Below are 26,911 nucleotides of genomic sequence, written 5' to 3' on the forward strand. Positions count from 1 at the left end.
GCTCTACCCACCACCAGTTCCTCCCATCAAGCCTCATAGATAGCCTCATCCACCAGAGGGCAGAGAGCAGAAGCAAGAAGAACTACAATCCTGCAGCCTGTGGAACAAAAACCACATTCACAAAAAGGCAGACAAGATGAAAAGACAGAGGGCTATGTACCAGATGAAGGAACAAGATAAACCCCCAGAAAAACAACTAAATGAAGTGGAGATAGGCAACCGTCCAGGAAAAAAATTCAGAATAATGATAGTGAAGATGATCCAGGACCTCGGAAAAACAATGGAGGCAAAGATCAAGAAGATGCAAGAAATGTTTAACAAAGACCTAGAAGAATTAAAGAACAAACAAACAGAGATGAACAATTCAATAACCGAAATGAAAAATACACTAGAAGGAACCAATAGCAGAATAACTGAGGCAGAAGAACGGAGAAGTGATCTGGAAGACAGAATGGTGGAATTCACTGCTGCAGAACAGAATGAAGAAAAAAGAATGAAAAGAAATGAAGACAGCCTAAGAGACCTCTGGGGCAACATTTAACACACCAACATTCGCATTATAGGGGTCCCAGAAGGAGAAGAGAGAGAGAAAGGACCAGAGGAAATATTTGAAGAGATTATAGTCAAAAACTTCCCTAACATGGGAAAGGAAATAGCAACCCAAGCCCAGGAAGCACAGCGAGTCCCATACAGGATAAACCCAAGGAGAAACACACCAAGACACATAGTAATCAAATTGGCAAAAATTAAAGACAAAGAAAAATTATTGAAAACAGCAAGGGAAAAATGATAAATAATATAAAAGGGAACTCCCACAAGGTTAACAGCTGATTTCTCAGCAGAAACTCTACAAGCCAGAAGGGAGTGGCACAATATACTTAAAGTGATGAAAGGGAAGAACCTACAACCAAGATTACTCTACCCGGCAAGGATCTCATTCAGATTCAATGGAGAAATCAAAAGCTTTACAGACAAGCAAAGGCTAAGAGAATTCAGCACCACCAAACCAGCTCTAAAGGAACTGGTTTAAGGAAAAGAACTTTAGAACGCTAAAGGAACTTCTCTAAGTGGGAAACACAAGAGAAGAAAAGGATCTACATAAACAAACTGAAAACAATTAAGAAAATGGTCATAGGAACATACATATCGATAATTACCTTAAACGTGAATGGATTAAATGCTCCAACCAAAAGACACAGGCTTGCTGAATGGATACAAAAACAAGATCCATATATATGCTGTCTACAAGAGACCCATTTCAGACTTAGGGACACATACAGACTGAAAGTGAGGGGATGGAAAAAGATATTCCATGCAAATGGAAATCAAAAGAAAGCTGGAGTAACTATACTCATTTCAGGTAAAATAGACTTTAAAATAAATAATGTTACAATAGACAAGGAAGGACACTATACAATGATCAGGGGATCAATCCAAGAAGAAGATAAAACAATTATAAATATATATGCACCCAACAGAGGAGCACATCAATACATAAGGCAACTGCTAACAGCTATAAAAGAGAAAATTGACAGTAACACAATAATAGTGGGGGACTTTAACACCTCACTTACACCAATGGACAGATCATCCAAAATGAAAATAAATAAGGAAACAGAAGCTTTAAAAGACACAATAGACCACATAGATTTAACTGATATTTATAGGACATTCCATCCGAAAACAGCAGATTACACTTTCTTCTCAAGTGAGCACGGAACATTCTCCAGGACAGATCACATCTTCGGTCACAAATCAAGCCTCAGTAAATTTAAGAAAACTGAAATCATATCAAGTATCTTTTCTGACCACAATGCTATGAGATTAGAAATAAATTACAGGGGAAAAAAAACCCACAAAGACAAACACATGGAGGCTAAACAATACGTTACTGTATAACCAAGAGATCACTGAAGAAATCAAAGAGGAAATAAAAAAATACCTACAGACCTACTTATCAAAAATACCTATCAATTAAAGAAAAATCTCAAGTAAACAATCGAAATTTACATCTAAAGAAACGAGAGAAAGAACAAGCAAAACACAAAGTTAGAAGGAAAGAAATCATAAAGATCAGAGCAGAAATAAATGAAACAGAAACAAAGAAAACAATAGCAAAGATCAATAAAACTAAAAGCTAGTTCTTTGAGAAGATAAACAAAATTGATAAACCATTAGCCAGACTCATCAAGAAAAGGAGGGAGAGAACTCAAATCAATAAAATTAGAAACGAAAAAGGAGAAGTTACAACAGACACTGCAGAAATACAAAGCATCCTAAAAGACTACTATAAGCAACTCTATGCCAATAAAATGGACAACCTGGAAGAAATGGACAAATTCTTAGAAAGGTATAACCTTCCGAGACTGAACCAGAAGAAACAGGAAGAAACAGAAAATATGAACAGACCAATCACAAGTAATGAAATTGAAACTGTGATTAAAAATCCTCCAAAAAACAAAAGTCCAGGACCAGATGGCTTGACAGGTGAATTCTATGAAACATTTAGAGAAGAGCTAACACCCATCTTTCTCAAACTCTTCCAAAAAACTGTAGAGGAAAGAACACTCCCAAACTCATTCTATGAGGCCACCATCACCCTGATACCAAAACCAGACAAAGATACTACAAAAAAAGAAAATTACAGACCAATATCACTGATGAATACAGATGCAAAAGTCCTCAACAAAATACCAGCAAACAGAATCCAACAACACATTAAAAGGATCATACACCATGATCAAGTGGGATTTATCCCAGGGATGCAAGGATTCTTCAATATATGCAAATCAATCAATGTGATACACCATGTTAACAAATCGAAGAATAAAAACCATATGATCATCTCGATAGATTCAGAAAAAAGCTTTTGACAAAATTCAACACCCATTTATGATAAAAACTCTCCAGAAAGTGGGCATAGAGGGAACCTACCTCAACATAAGAAAGGCCATATATGACAAACCCACAGCAAACATCATTCTCAATGGTGAAAAACTGAAAGCATTTCTTCTAAGATCAGGAACGAGACAAGGATGTCCACTCTCACCACTGTTATTCAACATAGTTCTGGAAGTCCTAGCCACAGAAATCAGAGAAGAAAAAGTAATAAAAGGAATCCAAATTGGAAAAAAAGAAGTAAAACTGTCACTGTTTGCAGATGACATGATACTATACATAGAGAATCCTAAAGATGCCATCAGAAAGCTATGAGAGCTAATCAATGAATTTGGTAAAGTTGCAGGATCCAAAATTAATGCACAGAAATCCCTTGCATTCCTACACACTAATGATGAAAAATCTGAATGAGAAATTATGGAAACCCTCCCATTTACCACTGCAAGAAAAAGAATAAAACACCTAGGAATAAACCTACCTAGGGAGACAAAAGACCTGTATGCAGAAAACTATAAGACACTGATGAAAGAAATTAAAGATGATACCAACAGATGGAGAGATATACCATGTTCTTGGATTGGAAGAATCAATATTGTGAAAATGACTATACTACCCAAAGCAATCTACAGATTCAATGCAATCCCTGTCAAATTACCAATGGCATTTTTTACAGAACTAGTACAAATCATCTCAAAATTTGTATGGAGACACAAAAGACCCCGAAAACCAAAGCAGTCTTGAGGCAAAAGACGGAGCTGGAGGAATCAGACTCCGTAACCTCAGACTATACTACAAAGGTACAGTAATCAAGACAATATGGTACTGGCACAAAAACAGAAACATAGATCAGTGGAACAAGATAGAAAGCCCAGAGATAAACCCACGCACCTGTGGTCAACAAATCTATGACAAAGGAGGCAAAGATATACAATGGAGAAAAAACAGTCTCTTCAATAAGTGGTACTGGGAAAGCTGGACAGCTACACGTAAAAGAATGAAATTAGAACACTCCCTAACACCATACACAAAAATAAACTCAAAATGGATTCAAGACCTAAATGTAAAACCGGACACTATAAAACTCTTAGAGGAAAACATAGGAAGAATGCTCTTTGACATAAATCACAGCAAGATTTGTTTTGATCCAACTCCTAGATTAATGGAAATAAAAACAAAAATAAACAAATGGGACCTAATGAAACTTCAAAGCTTTTGCACAGCAAAGGAAACCATAAACAAAATGAAAAGACAACCCTAAGAATTTGAGAAAATATTTGCTAATGAATCAACAAAGGATTAATCTCCAAAATATATAAACATCTCATGCAGCTCAATATTAAAAAAACAAACAACCTAATCCAAAAATGGGCAGAAGAGTTAAGTAGACATTTCTCCAAAGAAGACATACAGATGGCCAAGAAGCACATGAAAAGCTGCTCAATATCACTAATTATCAGAGAAATGCAAATCAAAACTACAATGAGGTATCACCTCACACCAGTTAGAATGGGCATCACCAGAAAATCTACAAACAACAAATGCTGGAGAGGGTGTGGAAAAAAGGGAATGCTCTTGCACTGTTGGTGGGAACATAAATTGACACAGCCACTATGGAGAACAGTATGGAGGTTCCTTAAAAAACTAAAAGTAGCATTACCATATGATCCAGCAATCCCACTACTGGGCATATACCCAGAGAAAACCATAATTCAAAAAGACACATGCACCCTAATGTTCATTGCAGCACTATTTACAATAGCCAGGTCATGGAAGCAACCTAAATGTCCATCGACAGATGAATGGATAAAGAAGATGTGGTACATATATACAATGGAGTATTACTCAGCCATAAAAAGGAACAAAATTGAGTCATTTGTTGAGACGTGGATGGATCTAGAGACTGTCATACAGAGTGAAGTAAGTCAGAAAGAGAAAAACAAATATTGTATATTAACGCATGTATGTGGAACCTAGAAATATGGTACAGATGAACCTGTTTGCAGGGCAGAAGTTGAGACACATATGTAGAGAACAAATGTATGGACACCAAGGGGGGAAAATGTCGGTGGGGTGGGGATGGTGGTGTGATGAATTGGGCGATTGGGATTGACATGTATACACTGATGTGTATAAAACTGATGACTAATAAGAACCTGCAGTATAAAAAAACAAAAAACAACTAATACTAAACTTTCTTTGGGTTATTTGTATGGAAATATGATAATATAAATGTTTCAGACATTACATGATATTTCTAAAAATCTTATATGTTCTGGTATAATGTTATAAGTCATAATTCTTGTTATTACTTTAAAATGTGTATCTCAGAAATAACTCAATTTCCTTGTCAATTGCATTATTATGAACTTTCATCAAATCTTTAACCATCTTTATTTTTAAGTCTTTTGTCATTTACAGACAGTTCTGGGTGTACTCTGAAGCTTTTGCAAAAATGTTCCTATAAAAGTGTTTCATCTTCAAGGAATTCATGGAAAAGACTCTGACAAGTACAGGTTTCTGGTAACTGACTATACTGCTGAACTGAATGAATAAGCATTTTCAGAACTCTAATGGAAAACTGATGAATTCATAAAAGTGCTAATAAAAGATCAAGATGAAAAAAATTAATTTCATGGGACTGAGTGAACTGATGAGGATGATTATAATTTTTGTGACTTTCTGTTTGAATAAAAAAAAAATCCCACAAGGACTCAGAGGCAAAGAATATACAAATCAATTTTCACTGCAAAGTAAAGGAGCTGTTGCAGTGGAGGATTACTGGACTGAATGTCAATATTATGACATAGTGTGAGTGTGTTTCGTGTTTGGTAATTGCAATCGTTGTTGCTTTTGTTGTGTTCAACCATTTACAATGCTTGGTGTCAGTTTATTTATCTCTTGTAAAAATAAAATACAGTGTGTGTGTGTGAGTTGTGAAAAAAAAAGAGAGGGTGGCTGGTGGGGGAGAGCACCTTTCTCCCTTTCTACTCCCCAGAAGAATATCCACCCACCTAACCCAAGGAAAAGTTTTGATGAAGAAGGTGAACTTAAGTGATAAGAAATACAACAAACTTTCATTATAATATTAGTACCTAGAAAAAAATAATAATAGCAAAAGGGGAACACAGACTAACTTGATGGAGAGAACATTAGGAGAATTTAGATGGGAGGTCAGGGAAGGCACTTTAAGTGCTGATATTTAAGTAAAAAGTTGAGTAGGAAAAAGGAAGAAAATTCTAGACAAAAAGAAATAAATGCAATGGTCTAGAGGCTGGAAAGAACATGGTTAGTCTGAAGAACTCCAAGAAAGCCAATATTTCTAGACACGTGGCTACTCAAGTTTATTGTGTGGTGGAATCACCTGGTGGGCTTGCTGAACTAGAGATACCTGGGTTCCAGCCACAGTGGTCTGATTCAGCAGGTGTGGTGTGGGGCCTGAACATTTGCATTTAGAAGTTCCCAGATGATGCTGATGGTGCTGGCCCATGGACCAGTGAGGGAGCTGGAAAAGGATGGAAGAGGCTAAATAATGAAGGGTCTTAGAACTTTGGCAGAGAGTTCAATTTTATTTCAGGAGGAATAGAAAATGACTAAGAAGTTTTAAGCAAAGAAATCATAAGTTTCGGTTCCACCTAAAAAGTCAGTCTGGATGCCACATAAAGGGAGAGAAACTGAGTATTGAGAAGCCATTTAGGACACTCTTGCAAGAGCAAAATGGCTATATGAACTGTTTTTGAAGTATGGGGAAATTAAATCATGTAACTGAGGCATAGTTTTCAGATAATTTAATTGCTTTGATATGGGAAAAAGTAAACAAGGATCTAAGATGACATAATTTGGGAGATTGCGTGACCTGGAAACGTTTAGGTCTCTCACCTGAAATTCTGAACAGCTATATGCTACTGAATTTTGACAATGGAAACAAGAATACAGTAGTATGTCTGTAAAATGAAGATAAAGCACCTTCTGCAAGTTGGTGTCACCTGTCTCTCCATTCTAATGGACAAGCCTCGGAGTGTTCCTCTGTTCTTCAGAAACCTCCTCTTCCCAGAATGGCAGGAATGTTCTCAGTGTTAAACACTGAGGTCATCCCCATAATCAATGTCTTCAAAGTCTAATGAATGGAAGAACTTTGGGACCCTTATCAAATTTGTAAAAAAATCAGGAATGGGGAAGCTGGGAGTGCTTAGGTTTTGACAATTGGCTCTAGAAATTTGAGGAGCAGAAATTTCAGGAGGATGACAGTGGACAAATAAATTATTATTCATAAGTCATATTTTATTTCTACTCTAGGGTCAAATATTTTAAATATATTTATAAAATATAATACACACACACACACACAAATTGTGAATCACTCTATTGTAAACCTGTAACTTATATTATACATCAACTACACTTCAATAAAAAAGAAATTAACACTTTCATAAAGCAAAATTTTAAATAATCTAAAATACTATTTTAGTAAATGCTTATAAAGAGTATTAAAATGATTATTATCTTCATTTCAATATTTTTGTTCCTTAGAGTTTATTTTTACAGAATTATTAGAGATACGATCAAGATTTATGTGCAAAGTTTATAGTAACATAATGTTTGAAATAGAAAAATACCTAATAATAGGAAATTGGTTAAAAGATAGTATATCCATTTGATGAAATGCTACATAGCAATTAAAAATTATCTTTTCAAAAAATAGTAATCGTGAGGTGATACAAACTGTAAAGTTCCCCTAATTTTGTTGGGTACATGTTATGTATATTAACCCATAATTATAAATCCCATTTTATATATATGACCATAGTTACCTTTATTTTTTGTATAATTACAAAAAAATATTTATTTTGTAACATTCTGTACTGTTAATTTTTAAAATGTTTCTCAAATTAAAACTCTAGCTATAGTTATACAATTTTAACTTCTTGAAAAATCAACATCATTACTCCTAATAGTTTGTAGCTATTTTATCTGATATTCTTGCTCCAAAAGAGTACTTGCTTAAAACAGGCTTTCAATTATATAAATTGCAATAGAATAGATATTTAAAGTAATATATGGAGGTATCCTTCAGTAAAATAGATGTTCCTGAAAAGTTTGTTATAAGTTAAAGTTTTGTCAATTGCATTTCATTTTAAAAATGTCACCCATTAAAAAACATTCATAATATATTAATTAGAATCAGCATATCCTCATGCATAAGATAATGAAGTATGTTCTTATTAGTGTCATACAAATCACAGCATCATATACTGTTCCCTGACTTCACCCTTATATGTGTTTGTGTTTTTCATAAAGATCTCCTGAGAATAAAAACTTTTAAACATTTAAATGTATTTGAGAATTTGCACATAGTAGTATCTCAGAAAATCCAAGTAGGATTGGTTTGAATTTGGCTTGGTCAACTCAAGCTCATCAATTATATCTGTTCTGCTAGTTAGTCTCTCCATTCTTTTCCTCCATTTATCTCTAACCTTACTAGCTTACTTATCTGTCACAGTAAAACCCTCTTTACTCTTTCTGCCTTCTCTGTTTTGACTCCTTTTCTTTCTCTAGCTGTTTCTACTAGGAGAAACTACCCAGTTAACTGGGAGACAATGAGAGGATAATAAAGTTGAGGGCAAATGGAACACCACAAATTTTATTTAAATAGCTTGTTTTTGTTTTTGTTTTGGATTCCTGTCCATTTTTGCTTTCTATTCATTTCGCACAGCCAGTATTATCACTTCTACCATTTTTAGAAATATCACTCTTTTGGAAACTGAAAATTTCCAAAACACACATGCATGTGCACATGCATACACACAAAGAGATTTTGTACTTTGACCCAAAACATACATTCTAGTATGTGATAAATCTATCTGAAATAAGAATTTGTGTTAAAGGGACTTGTTCATAAATGCTAAACTTAAGAAAGAAAAGCCTCCTAGTAGGCTTGGCAATGAATCACCTTATAGGCCTGGTGCTTATGAAAACTTTATCTTTTGGATCACTTTGAGACAATTGAACTGATGTTCTTCGTAATTTACTTTTCTGGTCTCCCCCAAATCACAGAAAGCTTTAAAAAATACACGTAGATCCTAAGGAGGTAATTCTGACCTGACTTCTACTGCAGACTTGGCTGAACCAGCATAAGCTGCTTAGGCAGGATCAAGATCAAGATTCTCTTCTCTTCCATCAGGTGGGTCTATGGTCTTTGTGACAGAGAAGTAGCAGAAAAGAAAATACTGCCTTCTATCTAAAATAGGGTAACTCTGTGTGGGTCTCTGTGAGGTTTTTCAAGACAGAGTATTAATTAATTTATTTATTTTTGCTGTGTTGGGTCTTCGTTTCTGTGTGAGGGCTTTCTCTAGTTGTGGCAAGCGGGGGCCACTCTTCATCGTGGTGCGCGGGCCTCTCACTATCGCGGCCTCTCTTGTTGCGGAGCACAGGCTCCAGACGTGCAGGCTCATTAGTTGTGGCTCACGGGCCTAGTTGCTCCGCGGCATGTGGGATCCTCCCAGACCAGGGCTCGAACCCGTGTCCCCTGCATTAGCAGGCAGATTCTTAACCACTGTGCCACCAGGGAAGCCCCAAGACAGGGTACTGACACAACTTTCAGGTGGCTGATATGATACATACATATTAAATTCACTTACTATGTTAAATTATCCAATGGCCTTAATTAACTAGAGTGACCACTAAATTAGGCAATCTGTTTACATGTTCAGTTTGAAACAAAGGTTCAAAATAAGCAAGACCTGTTCACACAACAATTGTTCCATTACATTCTTCAAAATAGTCAAACTGTATGAGGCTTTTACAGGACTACCTAGTCTAGGTTATAGACTTGCTATTCAATATTCAAGTGCATAGAAAGTAGGAATAATTTTAAGAGTATCATTTGTAGAATCGTACAACAGGTGAAGAAAATACTTACGGTTTAATGTGTGTGCATTTGTGTTATTCGGTTTTTAGGTGAGACAGAATCACAGTTGGTAACACTGAAATAAAGATAAGAAGCAGTGGTTGAAGAAAGGAAAGTAAATAATATTTATTGAGCATTTGTGAGATGCATTACGTATAATATTGTATTTAATCGTCAGAACTACTCTAAGGTTGAGAATATATCTTATCCTATTGTAAAGATGAGAATATTGATGGACTAGAAATTCAACTGGAGTCAATTCCTGACTCCACAGCTTTTGCTCTATTTTTTGTACATTACTGTGAAAAGAGATGAAGACTTTAATTATCTAACAAAGGAATCAAAGTTGAAAGCATATCTTAATTGACTTTGTGCCAAACACTGAGCAATTATATCCTATTCCACACACTAGCCCAAAATTTAAATGTAGAAATATGAAACTGATATTTTTATGTTGGCTTTCTTAAAATGAATGTTAGTGGGAAAAATTACTGGTGGTCTTAATTTCTCTAAAATAAATATCATTAAGAAAATGCTATAGGGAGAAATTCTTACAGTATAACAACTTATGGAGCCAATATGAAGCAAAAAGTAGTGAAAGAATGTTTGAATTTAAATTATTGCTCATGGTTTATATAATTGTATAGGTGTTTCAGTGTCTATTCCTGAAAAGGTTCCTGCATTTGCTTTTATATATAGGATTCTTGCAAGAGATCCAGATCCAGGACAAGAAGTTGAGGTAAGTATTGTATTATTATCTATTAATTTTTTCCAACTTTTATTTTTTTAAAAGTGCTCAAATTTTCAATGAGCAAAAAATTATTTCATCAGGCTTTGAATTAATGTTGTCTTTATATCTTATGGTAGTCACTGAAGTAAGAGAAGGACTTTAAACCTTTGAATATAGTAACAGACTAAAAATTACATGACTTGGAAGTGAAAGCAACAGACCTTCTAAAATGCTCTAAAAGGCATTTAGAAAAACTAGAGCTTACATTTTTTTCCATTTGTCTGATGACATTTATACAGCTGAGAGAATATCCTTTAATGTTTGTTACCTTTTATTCATCCCAGATCAGGAATTGTTTTTTATTATACACATAATTTGAATAAAGGATATGTTGTATCTTCATATACGTTCTAGTTTCAGCAATAATTAATTAATAGTGATTTAATAAATAATACATGACAAAATAGTTGCAGATTAAGAGGGAGTAAAGAAGAAGAAATACAAGATAATTAATCACTCGAGATTTTCTCAGGAATTTTTATGGTGTACATATGAACTATATTCTAATTGTACTTGTAAGAAAAAATTGAGTTTTTGATTACAGAATGTATTATAAGTCATATCAGTGCAATGGAATATTCTGCTCTAATTCTCTTTAGAGCAAACTAAACTTTTTCCATTAGTTCATACTTACTCTGGTAGCTGGCTTATAAACATCATTTAGAGAATAAGGTTGAAATGAAAGCTTGGGGGGGGCCTTGTTGGAAAATTTAGCCTGTATATAATTTTTCTGGTGACCTGATTACAGTGAGGCATTGATCAGTACTCCCAATTTCATTTTCTTGCTCATGTGAATTTTAGACTGAGGACAGAAGATGACACAGGAAAAGTGTAGTTTCTTGTTTACTAGGTTCAGAAGCTCCATTTATGTGGGTGTGTAAATGTGTGTGGGAGGACAGGGTCAGGATATGGGGATTATGTGCATTTAGGGTGTGTAGATATATATGTGGGTGTAGGCCAGGATACATGCATGTGGGAGGAGGATGGGGTGAATATGTACTACACTACAACTTCATGTGTTTACACATAACTAAATATTACACATTCATAACTAAATATTATAATATCTGAATTATATTGTAAAAGTCACTGGGAAAGAAAAACAAAACAAAGACTTGGAAAATGATATTTTTTTTTAACAAAAAGCTATAATAATAAGGGGAGAAACAAAGAAAATGAGATTTTTCCAAGAGAACACTTAATGGATTTTAGCCTAATATAAGCCAACTTTGGTTGTTCACTTATAGACAAATAAAAATCAGTTAGTATACCCATCAAAATGGCTGTGATGCCTTTTTGGAAATGGCATTGGATATGTCTCCCAGGTTTTATTGTTTCTCTTTGGACCAGAAACTGGATGTAATTTTTTTCAAAATATGATGTCTTTACTAAATCCCTTTAAAAATCTTTAATATTCATCTTGAAACTGAGCCCAGTTATAAGCACAGTGATAACAATGGAGAGGAACATGCTGATGTCCCTAAAAAATATCTTTGTCTAAAGCAATATTTTATTGTGCCATACAGAAAATCAATTTAGAGATGAGATCTAATGGCTTTTTCCAAATAATTCAGTGTATGTGCCTCCTGAGTATACAAGAGGGAATGACTTTTTTATATATTAGAAAAATCTGTAAATGCAACACTAGAAAATAAACTAATTATAAAACCAATAATAGTTATTTACCAAAAATGCTCTAATACTTAAATATAAAAACCTTTGGAAAAAATGTAAATGAATTTTAAGATTACTATTGAAGTCTGGAAAAGAAAGTTTAGCTTTTATTTTTAAGGGCACTGTCTTCACAAAATTAATTTTGGTTTACTTAGGTCTTGCCAAATAACTGCATCAAAACTGTAAGTTCAGAATCCATGCTTTTTCAATAATGTATTAACCATTTTTTTGTGTGCTTTCTTAAAAGTTTTTAATATTAAACTCTTCAGTTAATGCCACTGCCTACTTTGCTTTGGATTCACATAATGGCGTGATTTCTAAAACCACGAGACCTCTTTTGGATTATGAAACAAATCCTAAGGTAAGAATAAATATGAAACTTAACATTAAATAATAAATACCTTTAAATACCCTTCAGAAAGAATAATTTTCAATAAGAATAACTTTTAAAAACTTACCTAAATTGAAATAAAAATACCAAATTTATGTAATTGCATTTTCATATTCACATAGATCAAGCAAAAATTCACTTTAAGAAAATAAATTTAGAGTTTTATTTGATTCATTTTACTCTCTCCATTAGACTTTTAAAAAATATTATTTCAATTTTTGTGTTTGCTTCTTTAAGTGCATATAAAAGTTAGAGAAGGGATTATCTCCATATTCAAAAGCATAAAAATGTTGGAGAAGGGATTGCCTCCATATTCAAAAGCATAAAACTGAGGTAACATTCTGGGTAATTAAATAAAATTGCCCTTTATTACAGTCACAAATTATCTGGAGTGTTGCCTCTATCCTTGGCTTTACTTGACTGTAGAGATCTGGCCTAAATCTTTTTTTCCCCCAATGTCCTGGTCAAATTTCAGATTTGCAAATATTTGGAAAGAACAGAGAGGTATAAGGGTATGGAAAAACATAACAAATCTCTTTTCCTACAAAGTCATTCTGGGAAATGGGACCACTTAAATTTCAAATGTTTCCCAGTGTCCTTAAACATTTCTCAATGCTTCCAGTAGTAGACTTATCAGGAAACATTGTTTTTTTAAAAACATCACCTTACCTAAAACAAGCCTTTATAAGCTACAAACATTTTGACCAGGATTTTCTCACTGTGTGAGAGTTAGAGGAAAAATGAAAAGCAACAACTGGTGCTCTAGGACAACTGGCTAATGGTTTATAATATTTTCACTTTGGTATTGTACGATCATCTCTCATATTATCAACTTTGTTGTTTTCCATTCACTCCTAAACAAAGTGCTTCAGTTCTATTTGCTTCTTTACTCTTTCATATAATGTTCAAAATTAAGTTTATGAAAGAAGCCCAATTCACGTTTTGATTTTAATTACACTGAATTTATAAATTAGACTGAAGAGAATTAGCATCATTATCATCCGTAAAACAGGATGATTTATTAATTTATTCAGAACTTCATTAATTCTTCCATATATTTCATATTTTTCTCCACAGAAGTTTGTAATTTTACACATTATATGTATGATATTCCTAGACAACTTGACTTTTGCTGCTGTATATTCATTTTCTTTCTTTTTTTTTTTTTTTTTTTTTGCGGTACACGGGCCTCTCACTGCTGTGGCCTCTTCCGTTGCAGAGCGCAGGCTCAGTGGCCATGGCTCACGGGCCCAGCCGCTCTGCGGCATGTGGGATCTTCCCAGACCGTGGCACGAACCTGTGTTCCCTGCATGAGCAGGCGGACTCTCAACCACTGCGCCACCAGGGAAGCCCTGTATATTCATTTTCTAATTGTTCAAGGTTAAACTTGATTCTTATACCTTGATATTTAAAACAGCAACTTTGCTAACTCCTTATATTAATTTGAATAATTTCTAGATGAGCTTTCATTTTTATGTTAACTGTGTTAACATTCACAGTTAAAATAACTGTCAAGAGTGACAGTTGTTTTTTTCTCTTCAATCCTTAAAACTTTTTATTCATGTTGTATGCCTTATTTTTTTGATGAGGACGTCCAGAACAATGTTTACTAGAAGTGGTTATAGGACACATTCTTGTTTTGTCCTGATTTTAAAAGTTATTGTTTAATGTTTCAAATGACAATTGTATTTCTTATAGGGCTATGGTAGACATCTTTTTTTTTTTTTTTTTTTTTTTGCGGTATGCGGGCCTCTCACTGTTGTGGCCTCTCCCGTTGCGGAGCACAGGCTCCGGATGCGCAGGCCCAGCGGCCATGGCTCACAGGCCCAGCCGCTCCGCGGCATATGGGATCCTCCCAGACCGGGGCACGAACCCGTATCCCCTGCATCGGCAGGCGGACTCTCAACCACTGCGCCACCAGGGAGGCCCGGTAGACATCTTTTTTAAGTAAGAAAAGTTTTGGGTTTTTTAAAATAAATTTATTTATTTTATTTTTGGCTGTGTTGGGTCTTTGTTGCTGCATGCGAGCTTTCTCTAGTTGTGGCGAGTGGTGCGGTGTGCAGGCTTCTCATTGCGGTGGCTTCTCTTCTTGCAGAGCACGGGCTCTAGGTGTGCAGGCTTCAGTAGCTGTGGCACGTGGTCTCTAGAGCGGAGGCTCAGTAGTTGTGGAACACGGACTTAGCTGCTCCGCGGCATGTGGGATCTTCCCGGACCAGGGATCGAACCCATGTTCCCCGCATTGGCAGGAGGATTTTTAACCACTGCACCAGCAGGGAAGCTCAGAAAAGTTTTTTTATTTTTTTTATTCCTGATTTGTTAAGGGATATTTGATGTTGAATTTTATAATATTTTTCTCCATTTACTTAGAAAATTATATGGTTTATTTTTGTGAATTTATTAAATGTATCAGTTATTCTAATACATTTTATGTTATTATAACATCTTTGTCTTTCTGGCATATAACCTACCCCATATAAGGTAGGTTTCAATATAGATTACTATATTCAATTTGCTAATATTTTAATTTAATTTGGGGATTGTAATCCTAACTGTTCCCTTGTCTTTGTTGACTTAAGCTCAAGGTGGTTTGTTCATTCATTTTTTCTTCCCACATATGAGCTCATCATTAGAAGAGCTTCTGAATATTTACACATTTAAACAGTGCTGAGCAACTGTCCCTCCAAAGGGGTATACCTCTTGGCATTCCTAGGGCATCACTGGTTTCAGGAAAGTTTATATGTTAATTTCATGGCCCAGCTATTCTTGGACCAAATGTGTAGTACAACCTAACTTTTATGAGTTTCTCTCTCTCTCTCTCTCTCTCTCTCTCTCTCTCTCTCCCTCTTTTTCCCTTATAAGTTAATGGCAGTGGTATTCTGGAAGGATTATGGCAAATGATTTTACTCTGTCCACCAACTTGATCTAAAAACAAACCTCATTAGATAAACTTTCATCCTCTTTTGGTTTACATATTAATCTTCTCCATTGATTTCCTCCATGGTAAGGTTATTTCTAATTTGCTTCTTGTCTCTGGTGTACTGCACAGTTCATCATATAGTCAGCGCTCAAGAATATTTCTTGAATGAAAGCATGAATTCTCTCTACTAATTTCAAGGGTCCATGTATTTGTTAAGACTTAAAACAATGAGAAACAATAGATTCATTAGTTTGAAATCATTTTTGAATTGCCAAGTACGGTGTTGGCACTCTTACTCAGATTTCCAAGAAGCCACACATTTATTTTTTTTCCTAAAGCAACAAATCAGTTACATTATGTTGAGTATGTATTAGGCACCAGTAAGGTGTTTTACACATAATAACTTACTTAATGCCTATGAAAGCCCTGTGAGGTAGATACCATTCTAACCTCCATTTTATAGATGAAGACACTAAGTCCAAATAAATAAGTGGCCTACCCAAGATCACCCAGCTGGTAAATGGATGAATCATAATTCCAACACAAGCAGCCTAACGTTATTATTTAAAAAAAATTTTTTTTTGAACATCTTCACTGGAGTATAATTGCTTTACAGTGGTGTATTAGTTTCTGCTGTATTACAAACTGAATCAGCTATACATATACATATATCCCCGTATCTCTTCCCTCTTGCATCTCCCTCCCATCCTCTGTATTCCACATCTCTAGGTGCTTTCCACAAATCACTGAGCTGATCTCCCTGTGCTATGCAGCTGCTTCCCAGCAACTATCTATTTTCCATTTGGTAGTGTATATATGTCCATGTCACTCTCTCACTTTGTCCCAGCTTACACTTCCCCCTCCCAGTGTCCTCAAGTCCATTCTCTATGTCTGCATCTTTATTCCTGTCCTGCTCCTGGGTTCTTCAGAACCATTTTTTTTAAGATTCCATATATATGTGTTAGCATATGGTATTTGTTTTTGTCTGACTTACTTCACTCTGTATGACAGACTCTAGGTCTATCCACCTCACTGCAAATAACTCAGTTGTGTTTCTTTTTTATGGATGAGCAATATTCCATTGTATATATGTGCCGCATCTTCTTTATCCATTCATCTGTCGATGGACAATTAGGTTGCTTCCATGTCCTGGCTATTGTAAATAGAGCTGCAATGAACATTGTGTTACATGGCTCTTTTTGTATTATGGTTTTCTCAGGATATATGCCCTGTAGTGGGATTGCCGGGTCATATTGTAGCTCTATTTTTAGTTTTTTAAGGAACCTCCATATTGTTATCCATAGTGGCTGTATCAATTTACATTCCCATCAACAGTGCAAGAGGGTTCCCTTTTCTCCACACCCTCTCCAGCACTTATTGTTTGTAGACTTTTTGATGACGGCCATTCTGATTGGTGTGAGGTGATACCTCATTGTAGTTTTGATTTGCATTTCTCTAATGATTAGTTACGTTGAGCATCCTTTCATGTGTTTGTTGGCAATCTGTGTATCTTCTTTGGAGAAATGTCTATTTAGGTGTTCTGCCCACTTTTGAATTGGGTTATTTGTTTTTTTTGATATTGAGCTGCATGAGCTGCTTGTATATTTTGGAGATTAATCCTTTGTCAGTTGCTTCATTTGCAAATATTTTCTCCCATTCTAAAGGTTGTCCTTTTGTCTTGTTTATGGTTTCCTTTGCTGTGCAAAAGCTTTTAAGTTTCATTAGGTCCCATTTGTTTATTTTTGTTTTTATTTCCATTTCTCTAGGAGATGGGTCAAAAAGGGTCTTGCTGTGATGCATGTCATAGAGTTTTCTGCCTATGTTTTCCTCTAAGAGTTTTATAGTGTCTGGCCTTACATTTAGATCTTTAACCCATTTTGAGTTTATTTTTGTGTATGGTGTTAGGGAGTATTCTAATTTCATTCTTTTACATGTAGCTGACCAGTTTTCCCAGCACCATTTATTGAAGACACTGTCTTTTCTCCACTGTATACTTTTGCCTCCTTTATGAAAGAAAAGGTGACCATAGGGGTTTATCTCTGGGCTTTCTATCCTGTTCCATTGATCTATATTTCTGTTTTTGTGCCAGTACCATACTGCCTTGATTACTGTAGCTTTGTAGTATATTCTGAAGTCAGGGAGCCTGATTCTTCCAGCTCTGTTTTTCTTTCTCAAGATTGCTTTGGCTATTTGGGGTCTTTTTTGTTTCCATACAACTTGTGAATTTTTTTGTTCTAGTTCTGTGAAAAATGCATTGGTAGTTTGATACGGATTGCACTGAATCTGTAGATTTCTTTGGGTAGTATAGTCATTTTCACAATGTTGATTCTTCCAATCCAAGAACATGGTATATCTCTCTATCTGTTGGTATCATCCTTAATTTCTTTCATCAGTGTCTTATAGTTTTCTGCATACAGGTCTTTTGTCTCCCTAGGTAGGTTTATTCCTAGGTATTTTATTCTTTTTGTTGCAATGGTAAACGGGAGTGTTTCCTTAATTTCTCTTTCAGATTTTTCATCATTGGTGTATAGGAAGGCAAGAGATTTCTGTGTATTATTTTTTTATTCTGCAACTTTACCATATTCATTGATTAGCTCTAGTAGTTTTCTGGTAGCATCTTTAGGATTCTCTATGTATAGTATCATGTCATCTGCAAACAGTGAGTTTTACTTCTTCTTTTCCGATTTGGATTCCTTTAATTTCTTTTTCTTCTCTGATTGCTGTGGCTAAAACTTTCGAAACTATGTTGAATAATAGTGGTGAGAGTGGGCAACCTTGTCTTGTTCCTGATCTTAGTGGAAATGGTTTCAGGTTTTCACCATTGAGAACAATGTTGGCTGTGGGTTTGTCATATATGACCTTTATTGTGTTGAGGTAAGTTCCCTCTATGCCTACTTTCTGGACGGTTTTTTTTTTTTTATCATAAATGAGTGTGAATTTTGTCGAAAGCTTTTTCTGCATCTATTGAGATGATCATATGGGGTTTTTTTTGTTTTTTTTTTTGGTGGTACGCGGGCCTCTCACTGTTGTGGCCTCTCCTGTTGTGGAGCACAGGCTCCAGACGTGCAGGCTCAGCGGCCATGGCTTACGGGCCCAGCCGCTCCGCGGCATGTGGAATCTTCCCAGACCGGGGCACGAACCCATGTCCCCTGAATCGGCAGGCGGATTCTCAACCACTGCGCCACCAGGGAAGCCCCAATCATATGGTTTTTATCCCTCAGTTTGTTACTATGGTTTATCACATTGATTGATTTGCATATATTGAAGAATCCTTGCATTCCTGGGTTAAACCCCACTTGATCATAGTGTATGATCCTTTTAATGTGCTGCTGGATTCTGTTTGCTAGTATTTTGTTGAGGATTTTTGCATCTATGTTCATCAGTGATATTGGCCTGTAGTTTTCTTTTTTTGTGACATCTTTGTCTGGTTTTTGTATCAGGGTGATGGTGGCCTCGTAGAATCAGTTTTAGAGTGTTCCTCCCTCAAGCAGCCTAACTTTGTATGGGTATTTCACCACTATGCTACCTTGCCATTGTTGGCTTGTCATCTCTTCTAAAAAGCTGTTACTATCTTCCCTCATACTTTCATGCTCTGCTGTAATCTCTGTACATGCAGAAACTGTGTGCTGCTTATTTTAAATATCAGTGCTTGGTAGTTAAATGATATACTACTGAGGATGCATGAACAAATGAGTGAATAGCTAATTCAGAACAGCTGTGCTGTCGTAGGGAACCCCATTTTTTTAAGCCAGTGTCAAAGAAAGGAAAATTGACATATTTGAAAATAAACTTTTCATTTTAAATCACCCTTTTTCTTTGTCTTTTAAGCAGTTTATACATTTTTTTGAATAATAATTTACTTTAGTGGTAATATATTTTTGGTCAAGGTATATTTTTGTTAAATATTCCTTGTAATCTTCAGTTTCTTCTAATTTATTTGAAATATTTCTGAAATAGAAGGCTCAATAAAGTATCAATATAATATTATATAATTAAAAGCACTTTGATTTGCTTTTTGTTTTTGTACATAATCTACTTATTAATTATATAATTAAATTTAATAAAACAAAATTAAAATAATTCTTTGACCTCATCAAGCTTTTAGTTATTACTCTATTAGACAACATTTTTGATTATTTTGACATTGGAATATCAACTTTTTATATGAAAATTTTACAACTTTTTTGATGTTTCTAAAGCATTCATGATTTTTCAATTTTTTTCCAAAAATAAGATAGCTGTTTACCTTCACATATTTTTTTCCGAAACAGTGAAACTTAAGTTATCCTTTTAGTTTCCTATTTCAAGAAATTCAAATTCACTCTATTGCCTTAAATGTGGAGCATACCAATACCAGTATTTAAAAACACTGTCACAGTTCCATTACAATTGGTAGGTAGCATTAAACACAGAAATCTACATGAGGGTACAAAAGATACTCCTTTTGACAAATGACCTTAAGATTTTTTTAGGAATAGACCTACATTCTTGTGCTGCAATTTTTAAAGTGCTTTTAAATTTTATTTTTAAAAAACATTTTGTAAAGGGAAATTGCATATTTTAAGCACTCCAAAAACATATTCTGTCATCTCTTATTTATTTTATCATTTCCAGATAGTGGTTGCTGCGAGAAATAGAGAGAACCTGTCTCTGGAGTTATGCATTGGCACCATGACTTTAAACAGCAGGAATGTTAATGATGAGAGTCCTGTTCTTACGTAAGCAAAGAGTAATCTAAATATTTAAATGCTAAGATTTAACCACTGAAACTTTTTTTATAATGGGGTAAATATCAGAGTTTTGCTGTTATTTCCATTGTCAATTTTTTTACAAACATTCAAAGTGACCTAGAAGCAAACCTCTATTAGCTCCATACTATTGCTCTTTTTACACCCAGTGAAAGTCAACCTCAATCATATTTTATGTTTGAAACCACAGAAGTCAATTTTTTTTTTTATGGAATAAGAATTCAAAGCTTTTTATTTTCCTATTAAGTAATATATTGTAAATACTCCTTAATAAGTAAAATATTGTAGAAAATGCACATTGATACATTCGTATTGAAGAGAATTAGGATTTTGCTCTGGATTTGGCTTACAGGAATGTTGTGGCTGGGTTGATCTTCCATCCAGACCACTAAAAGTTTCTCCATATCAGCAATAAGGCTGTTTCACTTTCTTATCATTTGTGATTCACTGGAGTAGCACTTTTAATTTCCTTCAAAAACTTTTCCTTTGCATTCAGAACTTGGATAACTGTTTGGCACAAGAGGCCTAGCTTTTAGCCTATTTTGGCTTTCTACATGTCTTCCTTACCAAGCTTAATCATTTCTAGCTTTTGATTTAAACTGAGAGAGATTCATCTCTTTCACATGCACATTTAGAGGCCACTGTAGGGTTATTAATGGGCCTGATTTCAATATTGTTGTGTCTCAGGGAATAGGACGGCCGAGGAGAAGAGAGACAGAGGAATGGCCAGTTGGTGGAGCAGTCAGAACACATACAACATTATCCATTATGTTCACTGTCTCATATTGGCATAGTTTGTGGTGCTCCAAAACAATTACAGTAGTAATATCAAAGCTCACTCTTCATAGATCACCATAACAAATATAATAATAATGAAACATTTTGAAATATTGTGAGGATTACCAAAATGTGATATAGAAACACCAACTGAGCATATGCTGTGGGAAAAATGGCATCAGCAGACTTGCTCAATGCAGGGTTGCCAGAAACCTTCAATTTGTAAAAAATGCAATATCTGCAAAGTGCATTAAAGTGAAGTGCAATAAAATGAGGTATGCCTGAATATGAAATGAAACAGTGATTTCAAAAGTGTTTGTAGTATTTTGTTATGTGGAATAAAGTATAATTAACCATTCAGTAGAAGGACTAGAGAAAGGGTATAGGTAGGAGAAAACTTTTAAGTTCACTTTATAATAATTAAAGATTCTCTAATAGACGTAGTAATTTATAAAGAAAAAGATTTTTTGAGGCCAGGGGCTTGAAACTCTTACAAGATATGTACCACATAATATTTAAAATTTTATGTGATACATATTTAATTTAATTTAATTTAAAATTAAAACCCACTGGTGCAGGTCCCCTCCCTATTTGTTGTGTGACAGATGAAAAGAGACATTTGTTTACACTAAGTGATAAAAAAAATCCCTTTTGTCCCACAGATATATACCAGATGCACCTATAAATATTTATGAAAATCTGGCTGTTGGAACAAAGCTAGTGAAGCTGACAGCAACTGATAGAGACATAGGGGACTCGGTACATTATGAATTTATAGATACACAAAAAGAATTTTCAATAAATGAAGGTATAATAATTTTTTGTTGCTACTCATTTTATAAAGTATATTATAAAATGTATTTTTCACTAGTTAAAAATAAGCTTGGTTACCATTCTATAAGGATAAAAGAATATTTAAAATATTCAGCAGCATATTTAGCATATTTTATATGAGGTAAAAAGTGATCATTCTTTCCTTCTCAGAAGTATGGAAATAGTCCGCACAATCTGTATGCTCCAGTGGACTCCCAAACAATTCAGACCCACAGCATGGTTCCCTGGGATTTTACTGTATGATTTTTCTGTGAGAAGTAGCTTTTCGCATGAAAACCATAATATTAGTCACATGAATTGAATATTTATTTTATATCATACATTCTCATAAGCACTTTGCATATACAATAACTTCTTTGTTTACTATCCTAATCCCCATCTAACATACGATGCCTGGAGAGAAATCTTCATTTACTCAAGCTCATGCAGCTAATTTGCATGTCATGGCCTGCACTTGAATTCAGACTGCTTGAAAAAGAGACCTATAACTCTAAGTACATTCTATATGACTACAAGTTAGGAGTTCATGCATGCCTCTAACAATTTAAGAATAAAGCAAGGGGAGGGGAGAAAGAAAGGTTTTTCCATTTCTTAAGAGGTATTGTACATTTGGCATGCATAAAAAAGCAGAATTAATCACACACTGCCTGTCATATCGGTGAAGAGTCCCACATAGGGAGTAGAATCTGAGAGGTGAGTAAGGAGACCTGTGGAAGGGAAGACCTGAGGCACGCCAGAACTTAAGCAAAGCGAGAAGGATATTCAGGTCAGAAGTGATAAGTAGGGAGTGGCAGCAGAAATACGAGATTCATTACATAAAGGAGGATTGATACAATAACTGTGTTAAACATAAATGAAGGCTGGTTTCTCCTGTCAGACATGTGAGTTACAAAAGTAGAAAATGAGAAAACTATAATGAACAATATGAGGATAAATTAAAATTAACAGTGTTAGAGTAAACATGTTTTTCATTACATGGTTAGGTACAGGAAGATTGTGTGTGTGTGTGTGTGTGTGTGTGTATAGTTACATAACTAGATACTGATGTACAGGAAGATTGTGTGTGTGTGTGTATAGTTACATAAATAGATATTGATGTAACTGTATGTGGGCGCGCATACACACACACGCACACACACACAGATGCGTATCTGTAGCTATGTCTACTAAAAGAGTGAAAGTACTTAGGAGGATGATACAACAATAGCAATGAGCATATCTAGTACCCAGATACTGACTTCTACATACAATTTTATCCTATAAGAGCTTCCTAGAGCAATGACTCATTTTGAAAGTAATAGGAGTTAAAATGCAAGATGAGCTTGAAATAACTCGTTGTGACAGTAAGCAAGAACATGATCAAGGAATGGTAAGGGTATGTTAAAAAAAACCCAAACAAACAGAAATTAGCTTGAATTGGCTCCCTCTAGCCAATTTAAGGGCGCTTTGAACATAATAGTTCATAAATGAAAATAATAGTTGCCAATTATAACCCATTATAAAACATGGGACTCCATGAGTCCATAGAGATAAATTGACATAAATAGACATAAATAAATTGACAATTTCATGGAGAAGAGAATGTTTACATATTTTCAAAACACCTCTCCATAAAATATTCATTAATTTCAAAGGATAAAATAGCAACTTTGGAATGGAGAATACTGGTAGACACCATCTTAGTCAAGAAATTAAAGTGAACATCATCAGTAATGAGTCAAACTGATAGCATGCCATAAGAAGATATTGTAACTTCTGTGATATTTAATCCCAAACTACATAACCCAAATCTTATCATGGGCAGACATCAGGGAAATCCAATTTGAGGAAAATTCTCCAAAATTACCAGCCTTTAATCTTCAAAATGATAAAAATTAAGATTGAAGAACTTTCCAGATCGACAGAGACTAAAAGGACATGAAAACCGGATTTTTTGCTATAAAAATATTGAGACAGTGGGCTTCCCCAGTGGTGCAGTGGTTGGGAGTCCACTTGCTGGTGCAGGGGACACGGGTTTGTGCCCCGGTCCAGGAGGATCCTAAGTGCCACAGAGCGGCTAGGCCTGGGAGCCATGGCTGCTGAGCCTGCGCGTCCGGAGCCTGTGCTCCACAGCGGGTGAAGCCACGGCAGTGAGAGGCCCGCGTACCGCAAAAAAAAAAAAAAAAAAAAAAAAAAAAATATATATATATATATATATATATATATATATATAGAGAGAGAGAGAGAGAGAGAGAGAGAGAGAGAGAGAGAGAGAGAGAGACAATTGGTAAAACTTGAAAGGAGGTCTCAGTATTAGGTGTATTGATGTCAACTTCTGGATTTTGTTGTTTTTATTGTGGTAATGTTGGAGGATGCTCTTAGGAAATATACCTTAAAGTATATGGAGATGATGAGACATCAAGATCAGCAACTTATTCTCAAATGGTTCAGGAAAAAAAAAAATTTTCTCACATGTTCATGATTATTTAAAACATTTAATAATTATAAAGACTAAAAAATAGAAATCAAGAAAGAAAAAAAGATGATATTGAAGATAGGCAGAAAAGAGGCAATACTCTAAATCATATTCTAAAAATTCCTGAAGAAGCATATAAAAGCAGTAGAGCAGAATACTGAAAAGTATCTATCACTCAAGAAAATGTTTCTAAAATAAAAGATGATTTGAGGCTACATGTTACAAAAGGCAAACTAGGTTTTCGAAGACCAATACGGAGTGGCTGAATATGAGACATTTTCTAGTAAACCATTAGATATTAACGTAAAAGAAAAAAATAGTTGAGCCCCTAGGCAAAAAGGTTAAGTCAGTTATAAGAGAGTGATAATCAAATTGTAAAAAGATGTTTTTTTACAAGAATTTCCAGTTAATAGAGTAACATATTTAGGAAACCTGAGGACACAAATTGTGACTTTAAAAATTTATACAAAGGAGAATGACCTCACAGATAAAGAAAGCAGATAAAATTTCAGGACCATGGAAGCAATCAGGAAATATTGTTCCTATGAGTTCTTCCTGAGGAGTTTGCTAGGGAATGAACTCCAGACAACCAAAATAACTGGAGAATTATCAGCATAAGAAATGATGGTGAGAGATAAATACATATTTATTTACAAAATTAAAAATAAATAATGATTTTAGAGAGTGTACTACAGATAAAGCCTAGATTAGCTGCAAATATAGATAAATTAATTTAAAAGCAACTATTAATTAAAATATTATAAGTTTTTATTTTTGTTGTTTTTGTTTTTCTCGCTGCACACAGCTCCCTACCCTAACTCTACTATGCCTGGGCCAGAAGAACTAAAAGCATTTATAGTAGGGGGAAAAAATTGGAACAGAGGCACAATGAGGGGAAACTACTTTAGTAGATATTAAAACATGTTATAATGCCTCTGAATTGCAAACAGTGTGATAGTGACAAATGATTATATAGATAGATGTATGGAATAGGATATAAAATTTTGATAAAAGTCCCAAATGATCATGAAAATGTAAAAGTGCAGAAAAGGTTGACGTTTTTTAAAATGATGTAATAACTCATAGCATGAGGAAAATAAAACATTTTTGTATTATATATCAGGTTTTATCTCAAAAATGCAATCATACACATAATAGAAGAAAATATGAATGAATTTCTTTATAACCTGTGAGTAGGAAAAACTTACAACCGTAACTCAAAATCCAGAAACCACATGGGAATAAATTGATGAATGTGACATAAATCATCATATGATCACCATCATCATCACCATCATCACAACAACATTTTTATGTCAAACAAATAAAATCACCATAAGAAAAGTAAAAATACAAATGAGAAATTGGGAAAATATTTGCATATTAGAAGAATAAAAGTAATAATCAGATATGAAAATGGACTAAGACAAGAATCAACAGTTTAGAGGAGTTGCAAATGACTCTCAAGCATATGAAAATATGCTCTGTTTTATTCATAATAAAATTGAAAATTAAAATAATACTACTTTACTATTTGTAACCTACAGGATTACCAAAAATTTATGTTTGAAAATATCTTCTGTTGGTGAGGCTGTGTGAAACAGACTTCATATAACTCTTGGTGAGGATGAAAAATACTACAACCTTTACTGAGAGAATATGGTAGAATCTAGGAAAACTGCACATGCATTTACATTTTGATGCTGCAATCTCACCTCTAGAAAATACCTCAAATACACTGACAAAAATATAAAAAGATGTATGCACACACCATTCGTTGCATCATTATTTAACAGCAAGATTGAAAATATCCATAGGGTAGTCATCATATAAACTGTGATACACCTAGACAATGGAATAATATGTCCATAGAAAAAGAAATAAGGAACCTCTCTATATATTATTTACATAATGATCTCTGAGATATTATATTGGGGGGGGAGGTGAAAAAAAGTGTGCATAATGTGTTACTGTTAAATTTATCATGGAAAGAACACAAAATTATATAACAATTTTTTTTTAAATCCTGGAGAATTTTATAGATTAAAGAGAGTTAAGAGACATACTAACCAATTAAAAAGTGTGGACTTTACTTAGATGATGATTTGAAAAGCAACAAAACTTCATAAGACAATCCAAAAATTTTTATCATTACTGAATATATGATGATGCTAAGGAATTAATGTGATTTTTAAGGTATGCTAATTATATCACAGTTATATTTTAAAAGAAGAGTCCTTTGCCTTTAAGAATACATAATAAAATATTTACAAATGAAATAACATGTTGTTTGGGATTTTCTTCAAAATAATCCAAGTAGAGGATAAAGTAGGCAATGCTATAGATGAAACAAAATTGGCCATATATTGTAATTGTTGATGCTAGTGATGTGTACGTAAGAGTTTATTGTATAATTCTCTTGGATTTAATATATGTGAATTTTTAAATAAAAACTTTTTATTCAGGAAAAAATATGCCCCCATCATAATAAAAGTAAGTACCTTATATTTTCAATTGCAATAA

The 26,911-nt window shown here is 34.4% G+C and overlaps 1 protein-coding gene across 1 annotated transcript in view; it reads left to right on the top strand.

The window, feature by feature from the left end:
- Positions 1-26,911, top strand: part of LOC309810774 (cadherin-related family member 4-like) — a gene marked incomplete at its 5' end in the record, with an annotated part of 129,552 nt that overhangs the window by 44,223 nt on the left and 58,418 nt on the right. The window contains 4 exon segments of the mRNA XM_082632985.1: positions 10,450-10,541; positions 12,514-12,627; positions 20,189-20,292; positions 21,762-21,907. Of these exon segments, the coding sequence (XP_082489111.1) occupies positions 10,450-10,541; positions 12,514-12,627; positions 20,189-20,292; positions 21,762-21,907 (456 nt within the window).

This window comes from Mesoplodon mirus (assembly GCF_964341445.2).
Source record: "Mesoplodon mirus genome assembly, chromosome: 9".
Classification (NCBI taxonomy): domain Eukaryota; kingdom Metazoa; phylum Chordata; class Mammalia; order Artiodactyla; family Ziphiidae; genus Mesoplodon; species Mesoplodon mirus.